The sequence below is a fragment of the Morus notabilis genome, unplaced genomic scaffold, assembly GCF_000414095.1.
Source record: "Morus notabilis unplaced genomic scaffold, ASM41409v2 Scaffold606, whole genome shotgun sequence".
Taxonomy (NCBI): Eukaryota; Viridiplantae; Streptophyta; class Magnoliopsida; order Rosales; family Moraceae; genus Morus; species Morus notabilis.
In genome coordinates, this window is record NW_010364071.1 from 92981 (window position 1) to 111393 (window position 18413).

General features: G+C 35.1%; 1 protein-coding gene and 1 non-coding gene across 2 annotated transcripts; both read left to right on the forward strand.

The window, feature by feature from the left end:
- The first annotated feature begins 9 nt into the window (after nt 1–9).
- On the forward strand, nt 10–139 carry LOC112093011. The gene has a single exon (XR_002902872.1). It is a non-coding gene; the product is annotated as a U11 spliceosomal RNA (small nuclear RNA).
- Nucleotides 140–11327: 11188 nt separating this feature from the next.
- Nucleotides 11328–18413, forward strand: LOC21391518 (DNA repair protein RAD5B). Its single transcript, XM_010105756.1, has 18 exons — nt 11328–12947; nt 13085–13218; nt 13309–13447; nt 13541–13594; nt 13699–13848; nt 13937–14088; nt 14217–14301; nt 14434–14649; nt 14754–14897; nt 14996–15148; nt 15323–15390; nt 15595–15717; nt 15813–15912; nt 16007–16119; nt 16202–16778; nt 16875–16946; nt 17077–17175; nt 18291–18413. The coding sequence occupies exons 1-18, from the start codon at nt 11328–11330 to the stop codon at nt 18411–18413; spliced, it is 4122 nt and encodes a 1373-aa protein (XP_010104058.1).

The window sequence follows — 18413 nt, forward strand, 5'->3', positions numbered from 1 at the left end:
GGTAAAATTTAAAAGGGTCGGTTGGCTAAATGTGCCACGCTCGCCCTCGAAATGGTGAGTGCTGTATGGCTATCAAGACATATGGCCGACATAATTTGTGTAAACCCAATAGGGTTGGCTCGCTTTGGCCGACCCTCCTCATTTTCATTACAAGCTTTTTATTAGGCACCGCTTCCACCACACTAATGAAAATGGCACTCGTGCGATTTTAATTTTTATATGAAAATGAAAACGTTTGGAATTTGCCTATTAAAATGATTTTGTTCATTTCATTTGAGTGTTTGAAATTCTATTAAAATGATTGTGTTCATTTCATTTGAGTGTTTGAAATTCGTTTTAAAATTATTTTTATTTTGTTCATTTTTTATTTTGTTCATTTTTTATTTGAGTTTTTAATTTTTATATTTTTATAATTAAAAGTTCTTAAAAAATATTACATTTTAGTTTAAATTAAAAATAAAAATCGTGAAGTAAACGAGATTTTTATTTTTTAATTTCAGATATAAATTATTTTTAAAAATACATTTTATAGTTTTATTAACAGATTATTTTTAGTATAAAAAAAATTTATTAATGTTTTTTTCTCTTTTTTGCTCGAGTGAGGAGAAAATAAAAATGAAAAATGATTAAAAATTATTTTTTATTTTAAACCAAAAAATCATTTTTATAGCTATTTTTTGTTTTTATTGCGTCAAATGCCGTTTTAAAAATGTTTTTATTTTTTCTTTTTCAAAAAACGTAAAATAAAAATGGGATCAATTCCAAACACGGTCAAGTTATTTAAGTTTCACATTTAAGTATTAAGTTATTTATGCTCATTTCACCGATTTGAGTTTTCAGTTTTAGGTGTTAAAATATTTTAAAAAATGTAACATCTAATTTTTTCTATTATAAATAAAAGCTCTTAAAAAAGTTAAAAGTGTTTAGAAAATGTCACATCTAATTATTTTTACTTCAGATAAAAACTCTTAAAAAATGTCACATCTTAACTCGAATTAAAAATTTAAATCTGAAAATGTCACATCTCAACTCAAATTAAAAGCTCAAATCTACGAAGCGAATGAGGCATAAGTTTCACATTTGATTGGTGATGCCATTTTTCATGTAACAAAATGAATTTCGTGGTATATATTTGAGAAGTTGTAACACGTCACCTAATTTTTTTCATTAATTACATGGACTTGGACATGTTGAATGGCCACACTAAAAATTTAAGATTTAAGATGGCAAGAAAGTTAGATGTATGATAAATATTACTGGTCAAAATACGGAAAAATTTAAATACTTTACAAATAACCAAAATTAATATCATCAAAAATAATTGTTAATAAAATTTAATTGTTATGTCATTTTATAGTATAAACAATAAACATGAATATATCAATATAACAATTACCATATAACTTCTGACTTTTAAAATATTTTTAAAAAATTCTTATATAAATATTTAACTACATTCTAATAAATCTACAATGTAGTGTAATCTTTACAAAAATATATATCTATTTTTGTTGTAAAGAACCTTTTTGTACAGAGGAAAAAGAAACTTGAAGCTCCTGCTTTTGGCCGGCAGTAAGTTTATTTTTCTTAAAAAATATATTTTTTTCTATTAGCGAAGTCGAGAAATATTTTTTCCCCTAAAAGCAGATTTTTTTTTGAAGCTTTGACAGATTAATTTATTTAATTTTTCTAAAGTAAACGGAGCAAAAAAAGTCTCCGAGGCTTTCTTTGGAAACTGGTATCTGTTGCAAGCGTGCCATTTGACACTTGTCAAAAACCCACAACTTTACTTCCCCAAATTACCGAGTAAAGCTTGGGTGCTTTGCTTCTGTGGTGCGCCTCACCACTTGACGTGGTACTGATGTGGCTGCCTACTTAGGTGTTGACATTGAAGTGTTACAGTGGGTCCTAGTGAAACCAAAATTTCAAAATTAATTATAGAGATAGTAATATGAGTCACGACATGATAATATGATTAAAAAATGACACAAATTTCACAGACTAGGGTTGAGAAAAAAGATATTCGGGTCAGAATTGAGTCAATCTGAAATTAATACAAAAAATACTAGTCAATTTCAAATTAGACCTACTTAATCCGAACACGACACGAAACTCATAAAAAACTAAAAAATACATATATTTTTCGCATGATAATATGATTAAAAAATGACACAAATTTCACAGACTAGGGTTGAGAAAAAAGATATTCGGGTCAGAATTGAGTCAACCTGAAATTAATATAAAAAACACTAGTCAATTTCAGATTAGACCTACTTAATCCGAAAACGACACGAAACTCATAAAAAACTAAAAAATACATATATTTTTCATTACATATTTTTTATTTTATTATGAACTTATGATATCATCATAGTTATACTCAAAATCTTACACTATTATTTACTTAATTTCAATATATGTTATTGTATTTTAGTGTGTTATGAATTTTTAGTTATTTCTAATATGTAAAAAACTAAATAAAAGTATGCAATTTTCATGTCAATTTCGGGTTCACGGGTCAATTTCGTGTCACATGTCATTTTCGTGTCGTATCGTGTCAACCCGTAAAGTGGTCGTGTCGTGTTTGTGTTGCGGTTTTTAAACAATTTCGTGTCACTAGTCGTGTTCCGGTTGACTGTAAATTTAAAAATAAATTATCAAAACACGACGCGTGACACGAATTGCCACCCCTAATCAATCCGTTCCTTTTACAAGCTCATTTTTTGGTTTCGTCTAACACTTCAGCTTCTTCTTTCTTTTTTTCAAATATAAAATTCTCAATTTAGTTTTTTTTTTTTTCTACTTCTTTGTCAAGTGTCTAATTTATTTGTTGTTAAAGGGTACTTTAGATTTTTTGTTTTGTTTTTCGACAGAGTTTAAGACCCTGTTCATTTTCCGATTTGAGTTTAGAATTCAAGTTTTACTACAGTAAAAATTTTCAGAAACAGTCACATCTAACTTTGTTTGCCACAATAAAAAGCATTCACATAAAGTCACATTTCAACTCGAATTAAAAATTCGAATCAGCGAACTAAACAAATCTTAAATAAAATTCTTTAGGTTGTGTTTTCTGAAAATTTTACCATTATTGTTTCAAGAACAACGGCTTGATCAACAAAATTTACCCCATCACAGCTTTGGGTTTAAAATAAAAGAACATCATATTTTTGACAAACTTGATAAAATTTCTTTCTTCTTCTCAAGTCTCTGTTCTGATGGATTTTATAAGAAGAGTAAAATTTTCAGATCTGAAGAGATGGTAACAAAGGAAATCGAAACAAAAATTTCAGGAAAAAAAAAAAACAAAGAAAAAGTGAGAAAGAAGGAAGTGGAATGACGAAATAAACTGCAAAATACTTGGGTATAAAAATTAAGATAAGTGTGTGAGGAATAGAAAAATTTTTAATTAATGGTTTTGTATAATAATCACATGAGTGTTTAGAGAGATTGTAATATGTCTTAATCAAGATTACAAGTTGTTTGAGTATTAAAACATGAAAACTCGTGTTAAAGGGACTTCAAAACGCTGCATTGGAGAAACTACTTTGATTCGGCCAAACCTGCTGCAGCCGAAATGTTTGCATGTCTCGGGTTTATTTGCGGCTGCAGCGAAAAAACATCTGCTACAATGGAAATTATGCAGAAAATACTGTTTTCATGAGTTTATGTGATCTAAAACGTTTCAAACCATTACATCCATTGGTGATATGTTTTCATACATATCTGAACACCAATTAGCAATAGATATAACTATTGTAATAGGTGTATTAATCCATGAAAAGATACCTTTACATTGAAAAGGTATCTTTATGTGAATGGTTGTAATGTTTAAGGAGGATGCATTCATTCATGAAATGATACCTCTGTCTTTATTAATTCTCTAGAAAATTTACATACTTTTTTCATGTTCTGAAACTCAATATTATTGCTAGATATTGTATTCAAGGGTTTGTTGTATCTTGGGGGTAATTTGCCATTAAAACTCATTAGCAAACTTTGAGATGTGAGGGCAAATAAAACCTTAAAAGAAAGTATTCCTATACGCCTCAAACCCTATCTTGTTTCTGTATTCTTTTCACCCTCCACACTAAAATTTCTCCAACAATCTTTAAGGTTTTAACTTGCTGTAATGGAGGTTGAAAAGAACATGACGTCTTTCCTCAATCCGAATGCCCAACTTGATAGATTTGACGGTACCAATTTCACCCGCTGGAAAGGAAAGTTGTTCTTTCTTCTCACCGTGCTCAAGATTTCCTATGTGCTTGATCCGAAGTTGGAGCCTCTTCCGGAAACGAAGGAGGATGATTCTAAAGACTTGAAGGCAGCAAGGAAGAAGTGTGAAGATGATGAAGTCATGTGTCGGGGTCATACTCTCAACATTTTCTCCGATAGGCTCTATGATCTTTATAACTCGATGGAGTCTCCGGTGGAGATTTAAAACGCTCTCGAATACAAGTACAAAACTAAGAAGGAAGGTACGGACAAATTCTTCATCTTGAAATTTCTTGAATGTGTCATGGTTGATACCAAGTCCGTTCTAGATCAAATGCATGAATTGCAAGTCATTGTTACTAAGCTTCGTGAATTGAAAGTTGAAATTTCTTAATCATTCCAAGTGGGGGCAATTATTACTAAATTGCCTCAAAGTTGGAATGATTATAGAAAGAAACTCCTTCATAGGAGAGATGACATAACTTTAGAGGAATTACAAAAACACTTGAGGATCAAAGAAGAGACTAAGTCTCGTGATCCCAAGGGCAAGATTATAGATTCCTCTAAGGTTAATGTTGCCGAAGCTAGTAAGTTTTTCAAGAACTTCAAAGTCAATAATGACAAGAAGTTCAAAAGGCCTGGTAATGGCCAAAAGAAATTTTCTGGAAATTGTTTCTTTTGTGGAAAGAAAGACCATCGCCAAAATGACTACAGATACAAGAAGAAAAAAAGAAGAAGTTAACACCAACAAGGCCAATATTGTTGAAGAGAAATCCGAAGACATTTATGATATGGTTTCAGAAATGTAAATTGGCATGATTACCGAAACTAACATGGCTGCAACAAATTCCTCCGAATGGTGGCTTCATTCCGGTGCCACAATCCACGTTTGTAATGACAAGAATTTGTTCTCATCATACAAAGTGAAAAAGGAAGGACAAACGGTTCTCATAGGGAATAATGATGCAGCGATGGTTGCCGGGAGAGGAATGGTGGAGATCAGGTTTACTTCCGGAAAGAAGCTTACTTTAAATAATGTTCTTCATGTTCCTAACATTAGGAAAAATCTTGTATCCGCTAGTCTAATGTGTAAAAATGGACATAAGATTGTACTTGAGGGCAATAATTGTATTGTATCTAAGAATGTGATCTTTGTGGGAAAAGAATATTCTTGTGATGATATGTACAAACTTAGTATTAATAATAAAGATGATGTGAATTCTCTTTATATTGTTGATTCTTTTGATGTTTGGCATGCACATTTAGCACACTTAAATTTTAAATCTTTGAAATATATGTCTAAACATGGTTTGATTAATTGTAAAGATGTTAAAAATGATAAGTGTGAAATTTGCATACAAGCAAAGATGACTAAGAAACCCCTTCCTAGAGCCTAACGAAATACTCAAATATTAGATATAATTCATACCGATATTTGTGAGTATAATAGTATTTTAACGAGAGGAGGAAAGAGATACTTTATCACTTTCATTGATGATTGTTCTAGATGCACTTGTGTGTATTTACTAAGAACAAAAGATGAAGCCTTTGATAAATTTAAAATTTATAAGGCTGAAGTTGAGAACCAAAAGACAAGAAGATCAAAATGGTTCGAAGTGATAGAGGTGGTGAATATTTCTCAAATGAATTTGATGCCTTCTGTGAAGAGCATGGTATTATTCACCAAAGGTCAGCCCCTTTTACTCTTCAACAAAATGGATTGGCTGAAAGAAAAAATAGAATTTTTACCGATATGATTAACTCTATGCTTTTTAATGTTAAATTGCCTAATAATTTATGGGGGGAAGCTTTACTTACTACATGTCATGTTCACAATAGAATTACATCTATGAAAACACATGTATCTCCATATGAAGTATGGAAATGAAAAAACCAAACTTGCTGTATTTAAGGGTGTGGGATCGTCTAGCCTTTTATAGAGTGATTGACCCTAAATCATCAAAGTTAGGTGCTAGAGGAATTAAAAGTGTTTTCGTAGGATATGCTGAAAATTCTAAGGCTTATAGATTATTGAATCTAGATTCTAATGTCATTGTGGAATCAAGAGATGTTGAATTTATTGAGAATAAGTTTAGCCTTGATTCTTCCACTGAATTAGAATCTAATGTTATCAACCATGTGTTGACATTCCTGGTACCTCCACTAATAAAAGAAAAGAGTCTATGACATCTTTCGAACTGAGAAGAAGTCAACGTGAAAGAAAAGAAAATGACTTAGTACCGGATTTTATTTCATCTCAAGTTTTAACCTTTTTAGTTGAAGGAGATAGAAATGGTGTACTTAATAAATATCATTGTTGCTTAATGTGGAAGAATATCCAAAGACATTTAGTTAAGCTATGTCTTCAAGGGATGCCTCCTTTTGGAGAGAGGCCATGAATGATGAAATTGATTCGATTATGTCAAATCAAACTTGGATCTTGGTAGATCTTCCTCTGGGATCAAAACCAATAAGCAACAAATGAGTGATTAGAAGAAAGTACAATACCGATGGGTCTATTCAAACATTCAAGGCTAGATTGGTAGCCAAGGGCTTTAAACAAAAACGTGGTATAGACTATTTTGATACATATGTTCCGATAGCTAGATTGACATCCATAAGAGTGTTATTTGTAATTGCATCAATATACAATTTGCATGTTCATCAAATGGATGTTAAGACGGCTTTTTTATATGGTGATCTTGATGAGGAAATCTATATGGAACAACCCGAAGGGTTCGTATTACTTGGAAATGAAAAGAAGGTTTGCAAGTTAGTCAAGTCACTTTATTGTTTAAAGCAAGCACCAAAATAATGGCATGAGAAATTTGATAATGTCATTTTATCTCATGGTTTTAAGCATAATAATGCAGATAAATGCATATACTCTAAATTTACAAATAATTTTGGTGTGATTATATGTTTATATGTTGATGACTTGCTTATCTTTGGAACAAACATGCAAGGGGTAAATGATACCAAGAAATATCTAACTTCACAATTTAAGATGAAAAATCTTGGTGAGGTAGATACTATCTTAGGTGTAAGAGTAAGGAAGTATAGTGGGGGTTACTCGTTGTGTCAATCTCATTATATTGAGAATGTACTTCTTAAATTCAATCATTTGAAGTTTAAAGAAGCGAATACCCCATATGTTTCTAGTACTAAATTACTAGAGAATGCATGCCGAGCGGTGACGCAGCTTGAATATGCTAGTACAATTGGTAGCTTAATGTATGTCATGCATTTTACAAGACCCGACATAGCATTTGCGGTATGTAAAATGTCTAGGTTCACGAGTAACTCGGGTATTGAACATTGGAATGCAATTGGTAGAGTACTTGGTTATCTTAAAAGAACTATTAATTTGGGTTTGTCATATAATGACTATCCGGCGGTACTTAAAGGGTACTCGGATGCAAGTTGGATAACAAGTACAACTGATAACAAATCCACATCCGGTTAGATTTTCAAAACTGCGAGAGGAGCTGTCTCTTGGGCTTCTAAAAAACAAATGTACATAACTCATTCTACGATGGAGAGTGAGTTTATAGCACTTACCGCTGCGGGCAAAGAATCATAATGGCTTAGAAATCTATTGTTTGATATTGAGTTGTGGCCACAACAGATGCCATCTATTTCTTGTACTGCGATAGTGAGGCTACTTTGTCTAGAGCTTATAACAAAGTTTATAATGGAAAATCTAGACATATTAGCTTAAGACATAAATATGTGAAACAATTAATAACTAATGGTGTTATCAATATTGTTTATGTTAGGACAAATAAGAACCTAGCGGATCCTTTGATGAAAGGTCTTTCAAGAGACTTAGTCAAAGAAACATCCAGTGGAATGAGACTGAAACCTTTCTTTGAAAGAGTCACCGATGATGGTAACCCAACTATGTAGTAGTTGTACCGCTATTCCATAGTTAAATGGGTAAGAACAAGTCATTGTTATGTAATTAGGTTATCACCGAAATTTAATTAGACCTTTTTCAAGATGTCAGTGTAAAATAGCTACGTGGTTGAGGTCGAGTTTATACTCTTAATGGAATTCGAGTCTCATAGTAGCTAGAGATATAATTCAAAACTTCACCTAAGTGAACATAAGAAATGGTGTTATTCCTAACAAGACCGTGGTTTAGTCTTGTAAATGTTCATGAATTCAAGATAGAACACAAGGCCGGAATAGTGCTAAACGATTGGAATAGATTTTAACTCTGGGATAACACATATGTGATATATTTCCGGTATTTGCTCAAAAGACAAAGTTTAATGCAAAACACATTGTTGTCTTGTGAATACTTTGAAGTATAGTCACTAATTGGAGGTTAAAATCGAAAGATACCTTCATGTATGTGTGTGTTTATCGTTGTTAATTATGGATAAATATTACAATGTAGTGGGGGATTGTTAGAGAGATTGTAATATGTCTTGATCAAGATCACAAGTTGTTTGCATTGAAAACTCGTGTTAAAGGGACTTCAAAACGTTGCATTGGAGAAACTACTTTGATTCGGCCAAACCGGCTATAGCTAAAAATTTTGGCTGCAGCCGAAATGTTTACATGTCTCGGGTTTATTTGCGGCTGCAGCAGAAAAACATCCGCTGCAGCGGAAATTATGCATAAAATAATGTTTTCATGAGTTTATGTGATCTAAAACGTTTCGAACCATTACATCCATTGGTGATATGTTTTCATTCATATTTGAACACCAATTAGCAATAGATATAACTATTATAATAGGTGTATTAATCCATGAAAAGATACATTTACATTGAAAAAGTATCTTTATGTGAATGATTGTAATATTTAAGGAGGATGCATTCATTCATGAAATGACACCTCTGTCTTTATTAATGCTCCAAAAAATTTACAGACTTTTTTGATGTTTTGAAACTCAATATTATTGCTAAATATTGTGTTTAAGGGTTTGTTGTATCTTGGGAGTAATTTGTCATTAAAACTCATTAGCAAACTTTGAGAAGTGATGGTAAATAAAACTTTAAAAAAAAGTATTCCTATACGCTTCAAACCATATCTTATTTATGTATTCTTTTTATCTTCTACACTCAAATTTCTCCAACAATGAGAACATAAAAAAAGATATGCAGATAGTGCTGGAACTTTGGACGGGTCGCCCGCGACAGCCCGAAAAGCCTGAGTTTTTGCCCGAGCCGCCCGAGAAATTCAGGCCGCCCGCCCGAGCCCGAATTTCACCTTGAATGGGCCGCGGGCTTGTATTAGGCGGCCCGAGCCCGCCCTAATTGCCCGAATTATTTAAACTTTTTTTTTAATATTAAGTTATTTTGTGTTAACATATATATATATATATATTACAATTTGAAATTTGAAATGAACACACGAACTATATAAAAAAATTATTTCTTTATTAATTTTTAAATTTATAAGTCATGATTACCTCATTAAAAATCTTACCAAGAAAAACCCAATTGAGATAAAAACTTGGCAATGAAAAAAGAGTGCAATTATATTGTGACGAATTACAAATTTTACAAACTTACAAAGTTATACAATTACAAATACAATGTCAAAGGTAAATACATATTTACAAATTACAAATTTACAATTTAATTTGAAGCTGAAGGATCATCTTCAACATTAAATGTTAATCGATTAAATTTATTGATCCATTATTGGCTTGCCGGTGAAATTGTATCTTGTAGACGTTAATCGGCCCGATCCCAATCCTTAATGCAAACCAAGGCTTCAACATTGAGTGACTGATCTTTTAAAATAGAGATCATCAAATAGCGATGAAGTTATTAAACCAATCATTGAGTGACTTTTGATAAATTATTAATTTACTTTGGTATGCAAGTAGAAAGTTACTTTGATATAGTCACAAAGAGAGTGAAGAAAGTGGAAGAAAAAAGAGGATAATTAAGAGGATGATGAGAGATTGTGAACAGAAAAATAGATAAAAATAGAAAGAAGAGTATTACAGAGTAGAAAAATACGAGTATCTATAAGAACAAAACCGGCATTATATAGAAACAACACTTTTTAAAAATGGAAAATAATAAAAATGTGATGGCAATGTGTTTCTTTCCTTGTGTATATTATTTTTTGAGGAATCTTTTTATCATGTGATTGATTATAAAAAAAGGTCAAGAATGTGAAAATTGAAATATTAAACTGTTAAAATAAGAATTTACTCTTTCTATTAAAGAATTGTGTGTTTACCTTAATTAATAAGTTAAAAATTTAAATAACAAATATGAGCATTGGGTCTAGTGGTATGATTCTCGCTTTGGGTGCAAGAGATCCCGAGTTTGATTCTCGGAATGCCCCAATTTGTAGCAACTAATTTTTTTGGGCAGGCTTCGGGCAAAATTTGGGTTTCCGGGTCGGGCAATTCGGGCAGTCGGGCATGAACAGAAAAATTCAGAAACAACTCCGACGGACGGCGGTCGACGACACCTACACGGTGGCGGGTTCCGGCGTGGTCTCAAAATTCGGGCTGCCCGAGCCCGAGCTTGAATTTTCACCTTGGACGGGCCGGCATATGGGTCTGCCCGCCCGAGTCCGAAAAAATTTGGGCTTCGGGCCGCCCCCCAGCCCAAAGTTCCACCACTGTGCAGATTTAATAGGAATTTTTCAGTGCAATGAGGAAGGAGATGAATTTTTCTCAGTTTCGTGTCAATAATTTTTCAGAGGGTTAACACGGTAAAGGTTCTTTATTATTATTATTTTTTTAAGAGAATTGTGACTTGTGAGCATTATTATTGCAGAGATAAAATCGTTTTCAAAGAGTTTATGGGTCCCACAAAAATTCAAATCAAGTGACACGTTAGCGCCAGCTGACGTGGTGTTGCTCACCGCAGATGCCCTTGGGTTAATTCAAAATTACCCCCACCAATCCACAAATTTGCCTCCGGAAACAGTAAAAATTGCTTAGAAAAGTAGAAAAAAACCGCGAACTTGGAGAATGGTAAAAAAACTCTTTTGGCGCCAAAATTCAATCCCATATAAAATCCCAACTCTCTTATTCCCCCTTTCATTTCCCTCTCTTTTTCTCCTTTCTTCTCTGAAACCCCCCATTTTCATTCCTCAACCCAAAATTTCTCAACCTTTTCGGAGCTCCAACAATGGAGGCCGATCATCGGACAGTAGAGGAAGAAGTGACGATCAAGAAGGTTTCAGAAATGCCGGAATCAGATATTCTCCTAGCGGTCTCGGTCTCCGGGGACTATCCAGACGCCGCAGCAAAGTTAGTTGTTGATAATCCGTTGCCGGTGACGGTTAAGCGGACGATGACGAGCACCGGGGCTAGGATTTCGGCGCAAATCAGGCGAGAAGAGGATTCTGAGGAATCGGAGAAGGAAAAGGTGAATGTGGCTTCCAGAATGTCGTTTGACGACTTTCTTAGGGTCACGAACACGAAAGTCATGACGACGGAGGAGTATCTCAGATCCCAGGCGATAGGAGAGCCCAAGATTGAACCATCTGAAGTTGATGAGTCTCGGTGCGAGCCGAATTCGGCGATTCGAGTTAAGGAGGAGGCTGATGTTCCTCACATTGATGGCCTCAACGCCGAAGAGAAAAAGGACGAACCGATGGGAGAAATGGTGGCAGACAAGGTAAATGTGGCTTCGAGAATGTCGTACGAGGAGTTTCTGAAAGCTACGAACTCGAAAGTCATGACAACGGAGGAATATCTCAGCTCTTGGGCTAAAGAAGAGCAGAAGATTAAACAATCTGAGATGGAAGAGTCTCGGTGCGAGTCGAATGCGATGATTCGAATCAAAGAGGAGTCTGATGTTCCTCAAATTGAAGGTCTCAATGCGGAAGAGAAACAGGAGGAATCAACGGGACGAGAGGTGTCGAATAAGGTAACTTCAACTTGGAGAATGTCGTTTGATAAATTTTTGAAAGCTACGAACACGAAGGTCATGACAACGGAGGAATATCTTAGATCTCAGGCGAAAGAAAAGCGGGAGATTAAACAATCTGAAGTCGAAGAATCTCGGTGTGGGTTGAACGCTGCGATTCGAGTCAAGGAGGAGCCTGATGTTGGATTTGAAGGAAAAAGATTGAATGAGCAGGTTGAGTCTGTAGATGAAGGTCTTGGTTCTCTGAAAAAACAAAACGTGGTGAAGCGTTTAACAGATATTATGGAGGAATTTGAACAATGGTGTCAGGAGAAAAGCACAAGTAAACCAATAGTGGGCTTGAAGCACAATGTTTCATGTGAAGGTCTCAATGCCCAAGTGAAACAAGAGGCGCCAATTGAAGCTGTTCCGATTAGCTGGGCAAAGGCCATTGTCCCAGTAAAGGATGAACCGATCGATGTTGATCCCATCAACTGTTCGAAGCCAGTCGTCACAGTAAAACAAGAACCTAGTTTGGGAGTTGGGCAGAAGCCTTCTGTGGTGAAGGAAGAACCAGTCAAAGAAATTACACGTGAGAGTTTCATGAAGAAGTTCAATAGAATCCCTTCTAGACGAGTACAGACTTCACAGAGTACATCTGATGCGAAGAAGCGACGGACTGAGGATCAAAAGCCTTGTCTTATTCCAGTGGAGGACGGGGACTTCCCCGAAGAGCCCGACTGGTTTTTGGTGGGCAGAACAATGGTTACTGCGCTTTCGATCACTAAAGGCAGAAAATTGGCGGACAATGAGATTGTCCATTTCTCTTTATCTTCCAACGATTGGAGGTCTAATGCACATTGGATTGTTCGTTTTTCAACCAAACGCCATGGAGAGGTATAAACTTGTTCCTTGTTTGTAAAATGTTCCATTGTTTTGTCGTATGCGTCGAGGAGTGTAGGTGATTATTCTTGAGTTACTTGTTCATTCAAAGGCTTGAAAGTGATATGTGGTCTATTTTGTTTAAATATTAGATTGGTCGTCTTCCCATGGAGTGGGGAAAATGTGTTGTTCCGCTTGTGAGTTCTGGTAAGGTGAAATTTTATGGGCGTTGTATTGCTGCACCATCATCCCTTTCTATGATGCAAGATATCATGTTGTATGTGAGGTAAAATAGCACATTCTTATCATGCTTTAGTTTTCTCATTTGACATTGCCTTTTCTCTCTCTAATTGATAGATTACTTGTGTATGTATAGTTTTTACATTCATCGTTCAATATTTACGGATGATGACAATTCTTCATGGGGGAGGAAGCTAGAAGCTGTGCACATTGACTCCACGATTTATCCTCTCCTCACTCTTTTCAAATGGCTGAAGATCAAACCTTATCAGAAGGTACTCTTTTAACTTATTATGCTATTATTTAACATTTTACAAAAGCAACAGTAAGTGAATCCTTAAACACGCATTTGGTTTGTTTATGAACAGGCTGAGTATACCCCGGAAGAGCTTGATTCTCGCAAGCGTCTCTTAAATCTCGAAGTATGTACTTTTTTTTGGGTTAGTTGCTGGAGATATGCAAATCACTGGATATTAATAGGCAGTGCTTACAAAGCATAGTATCGTTTTCTTTTTATAAAAAACAGGCTGAACCAGATGAAGCTGGGTCGATGCTGCCCATTGTGAAGCGAAGGAAAGGTTGCCAGCAGTATCCAGAGCAAGGCAAAGATGAGCAAGCTGTTTCACAATCTTCTTTGAATAAGCTTGTTGGTGCAGTAGATGCTTATAATTTGGAGGTTTGTGATGTTTAATTCGGTGTGCAATTAACTTATGGTGTTATATTTTTTACACTCATCATGTTTTTAATTTATCCTAATACTTTAGGTGATGGAACCGCCAAGCACTCTGACGTGTAATCTAAGGACATACCAGAAACAAGCTCTTCATTGGATGTCAGAACTAGAGAAGGGAATTGATGTTGAGAAAGCAACAAAGACTCTCCATCCTTGCTGGGCAGCCTATCGTATAAGTGATGAGTATGTAGTTCTTTGTTAATGTTATAGAGGAAAAATGAACACTAATAAACGAGTTTCATTTGCTACTTAAATTGTAGCTCTTTTTGTCAAACCAATACAGTAGTTAAATGATAAATTTGTTTTGGCAGGAGAGCTTCCTCAATCTATGTGGACCTCTTCTCAGGTGAAGCAACAACTAGGTTTCCAACTGCAACCCAGATGGCAAGAGGGGGAGTGAGTACTCAATCACTTTACTATATTTTGGTGGTACATGCATCAATATTTTGTAGCAAAATACAGGGTCTCGCTTTGTGCCACTTGTTGCGGTTACTAATTAGCATTCAAACTCCGTTTTTGTGTCTTTAGATCCTAGGAGACGCAATGGGGCTTGGGAAAACTGTAATGACAATTGCTTTAATACTTAAAAGTTCACGCCGGGGTAGTCCTGATGACCAAGGACTTGTTAAAAAGGCTGCTGATAGTACTGAAATTATTAGGAAAGATTCTCAGATGGACGCCACATTCAAACCAAAGGGTGGTACTCTCATTATTTGTCCTATGGCTTTGTTAAGCCAGTGGAAGGTAACTTTACCTTGTTTGTTAATGCTCTGAATAATATGAAACTGAGGATATTAAGTTTCTTTAAACTTGCTATATCACTTATTGGACCCTTGAAAAATTACCAGGATGAGCTTGAAACTCATTCAGAGACAGGAAGCATTTCCATTTTTGTTCACTACGGTGGAGGAAGAGCACATAATCCCAAGGAGATTGCAGAACATGATGTCGTCTTGACAACATATGGTGTCTTGTCTAACGCTTATAAAAGTGTAAGGATGTGTTCGTTATATATTGTTTTAGACCAATCTTTCCCTTTTAATTTTAATTATTTGTTTTCTATAGAGAAACTTTTTTAATCGTTATACAGGAGGGAGAGGACAGCATTTTCTACAAGGTGGACTGGTATAGGGTAGTGCTAGATGAAGCTCATACAATTAAATGCTGGAAAACTCAAGTTGCTGGGGCTTGTTTTACTTTATCCTCTCATTGCAGATGGTGTTTGACAGGAACACCTATTCAGGTCTGCCTATTGCCTCACGTTCACATTATCCTTTTTGACATGCCAAATTCTGTTTGTGTGTGTGTCTCTGTGTGTGTCTCTGTGTGTGTGTGTGTGTGTGTATAGTTGGTTGAAGTTGAGAACCACTTTTTCCAATATTTTCTCGTAATTGATGAATTAGTTCAATTGCTGCAGAATAATTTAGAGGACCTCTACAGTCTTCTATGCTTCTTGCATGTTGAGCCATGGTGCAATTGGGCATGGTATGACAAAACATGTTAAATAAGAACTCTCTATATATGCATATATACCTTATATAGTAATTAATCATAGGTTTACGTTTTCCTTCTCTCATTTTCTTCATTTTTTTTTCTTTATCGTAGTAGATTAGGTCTCTCAAGTGTGAGTTTGTTACCTCATTAATTCTTTTATTCAGCCATTCATAATACAACCCTACCCATTTGCAGGTGGAACAAGTTGATTCAAAAGCCTTATGAGAACGGTGACCCTAGGGGGTTGCGGCTAATAAAGGCTATTTTGAGGCCGCTTATGTTGAGAAGAACAAAGGAATCAAAGGACAAAGAAGGAAGGTGATTATCTTTATATCTTCTCAGTTCCTGTACATTGCCTTTTACCCTATTTGATTCAATATAAGCATTTTAACATTTGGTAAATGGAAACTCAGGCCCATACTTGTTCTTCCTCCCACCGATATTCAAATTATCGAGTGTGAAATGACGGAGACCGAGCAAGATTTTTACGATGCCCTGTTTAAAAGATCTAAGGTATAGTTTTGCTTCAGATTTAGTTCTATTTATGCATTATTTTCTTTATGAGTTTCTCAACAAATTACACAACTAAACACTTTTGTATGAACAGGTCCAGTTTGACCAGTTTGTGGCTCAAGGCAAAGTTCTACATAACTATGCTTGTATCCTTGAGCTGCTTTTACGGCTGAGGCAGTGTTGCAACCACCCTTTTCTTGTTATGAGGTGAACTGAATAGTAATATTGTTAAGTTACATGGTCCATTCCATTTTCGTGCTTCTGATTTCCGTGGTTTTTTGACTTGCAGTCGAGCAGATTCACAGAAGTACGCAGACTTGAACAAGCTTGCTAAAAGATTTTTTGGAACAGACCCTGACTCGGCTTATTCAGCACCAAATGCCCCCACTAAAGCATACGTTGAAGAGGTAGTCGAGGGCATTCGACGTGGCGAAAGCTCGGAGTGTCCCATATGTATGGAGTCCGCAGATGACCCAGTACTAACACCCTGCGCGCACAGACTGTGCAGGGAGTGTCTTCTCTCAAGCTGGCGATCCCCAGCAGCTGGGTTATGCCCATTATGTCGTCAAATGATTCGAAAAACTGATCTCATAACATGCCCATCCGAGAGCCGATTCCTAGTTGATGTTGAGAGGAACTGGAAGGAATCATCAAAGATTTCAAGCCTCTTGAACTGCTTGGAACGAATTCGCCATTCTGGCTCCGGTGAAAAGAGCATTGTTTTCAGTCAGTGGACCACGTTTTTGGACCTTCTAGAGATCCCTTTGAAGAGGGAGGGAATTGGGTACTTGCGCTATGATGGAGGGCTGACACAGAAGCAAAGAGAAAGGGTCTTGTATGAGTTCAATGAGACCAAAGAGAAAACGGTATAGCACTTCAAACTACTATTTTTTTCACTTGTTCTCTACTGTCATAGCCTTGATACTTTGTTGCTAATAATGTGGGCTGGTATTGTATTTCAGGTATTGTTAATGTCTCTGAGAGCTGGTGGTGTGGGATTGAATTTAACTGCCGCATCAAACGTCTTTTTGATGGTACATTTTGCTTTCCAGTTTTGCAATTATTTCCTCCCCTCTTTTTTTTTTTTTTTTTTTTTTTTTTGGAGTTCAATGTATTAAAAGATGGACCATTTTATTTGTCAAACGTGTTATGTTCTGTACATAGGATCCATGGTGGAATCCAGCAGTTGAAGAGCAGGCAATCATGCGTATCCACCGCATTGGCCAAAAAAGAACGGTTTCTGTTCGTAGATTCATTGTCAAGGTTAGACATGTTGACCATAATTGATTCAATTCAAGTTTGTCCACGATGAGTTGGTGGAGCGGGTCAAATTTGACCCGGAACCTCTGATAATCTGAGTTGGGTTCCTTAGGATCCCTGACATGTTGACTGAGTCGTGGACCCAACATCAATATGGTGTAGATCCAACTCTAAATATTTTTTTTTTTTTTTTTGGCTCAATTTAAGGTAGAAACGAATGAAAGATGGTCTAGGACTAGGATATACTATATGGCACACCCTAATCAACGGTCTGTGACTATGGTATCCAAAGTCCCAACAAAAAAATTTAAATTGTCCAATTGAAAAAAAAAAAAAAAAAAAAAAGAAGAACAAAGAAAAGAAACAAGCATGAATAATTGGACTAGAGGCCACCTGAGTTCCATGTCGCACAAACTTAAAAGAAAATGTTGGACCAGAATGCCAATTGTATATTTACAATTAAAAAGTGTGATATGCTATATTGTATTTATTTTTGTTCCAATGCATAATACTATTTAAAATGCTAAATTTATTTTTTTTCATAATTATTAAGCTTTGAAAGTTATAAAAGTAAATTTTTATGTTTAAAATAATTATAAAATGCAAAAATTACAATGATTACATGAAAAAATAAACATTTCAAATAACAATTAATAATATTGCATTAGAGTATTTTTTTACACTCAAATATTAAATTTATAATGAGTATATTAATTATAGCATTACATCTGTTTTATGGTAATATGCCTCGTCATAAACTAGAAGTAGAACCTTAGCCAACTTAATAAAGCAGCACAAAACCGACTTACTTGCCTTACCATAAAGTAAAAAACGACTTAGTTCTTGCCTTACATTAGCCATATGATATTTTTTTCTTTTCTCTGTTGTTCCACCAAAAAAAAAAAAATGATGATATGCCTAATGTTGTCCCTTAATTGGAATTAGCATTTAGTGTTCATCTAAATATTACATAGGCATTTACAAACTAGTCTTGGTATATCTTACAAGTAACTTTCTGTTTTCATCAATACTTCACTTATTTTACCATTGTTTGTCGTTGCTTTTAACTTGCATTGTCAAACAATTAGTTTAAATTAACCAACTCTGAATTAACACAGGACACTCTGGAGGAACGCATGCAACAAGTTCAAGCCAGGAAGCAGAGATTGATTGCTGGGGCTCTTACTGACGAGGAGGTTCGGTATGCCAGGATTGAGGAGCTCAAAATGCTTTTCAGATAA

Coding starts and splice junctions, on each gene's coding strand:
- LOC21391518 (XM_010105756.1), top strand. CDS start 11,328: ATGGAGGCCGATCATCGGACAGTAGAGGAAGAAGTGACGATCAAGAAG. Junction 13,595..13,698: donor AGCGTCTCTTAAATCTCGAA/GTATGTACTTTT, acceptor TATAAAAAACAG/GCTGAACCAGATGAAGCTGG. Junction 17,176..18,290: donor TTCGTAGATTCATTGTCAAG/GTTAGACATGTT, acceptor GAATTAACACAG/GACACTCTGGAGGAACGCAT.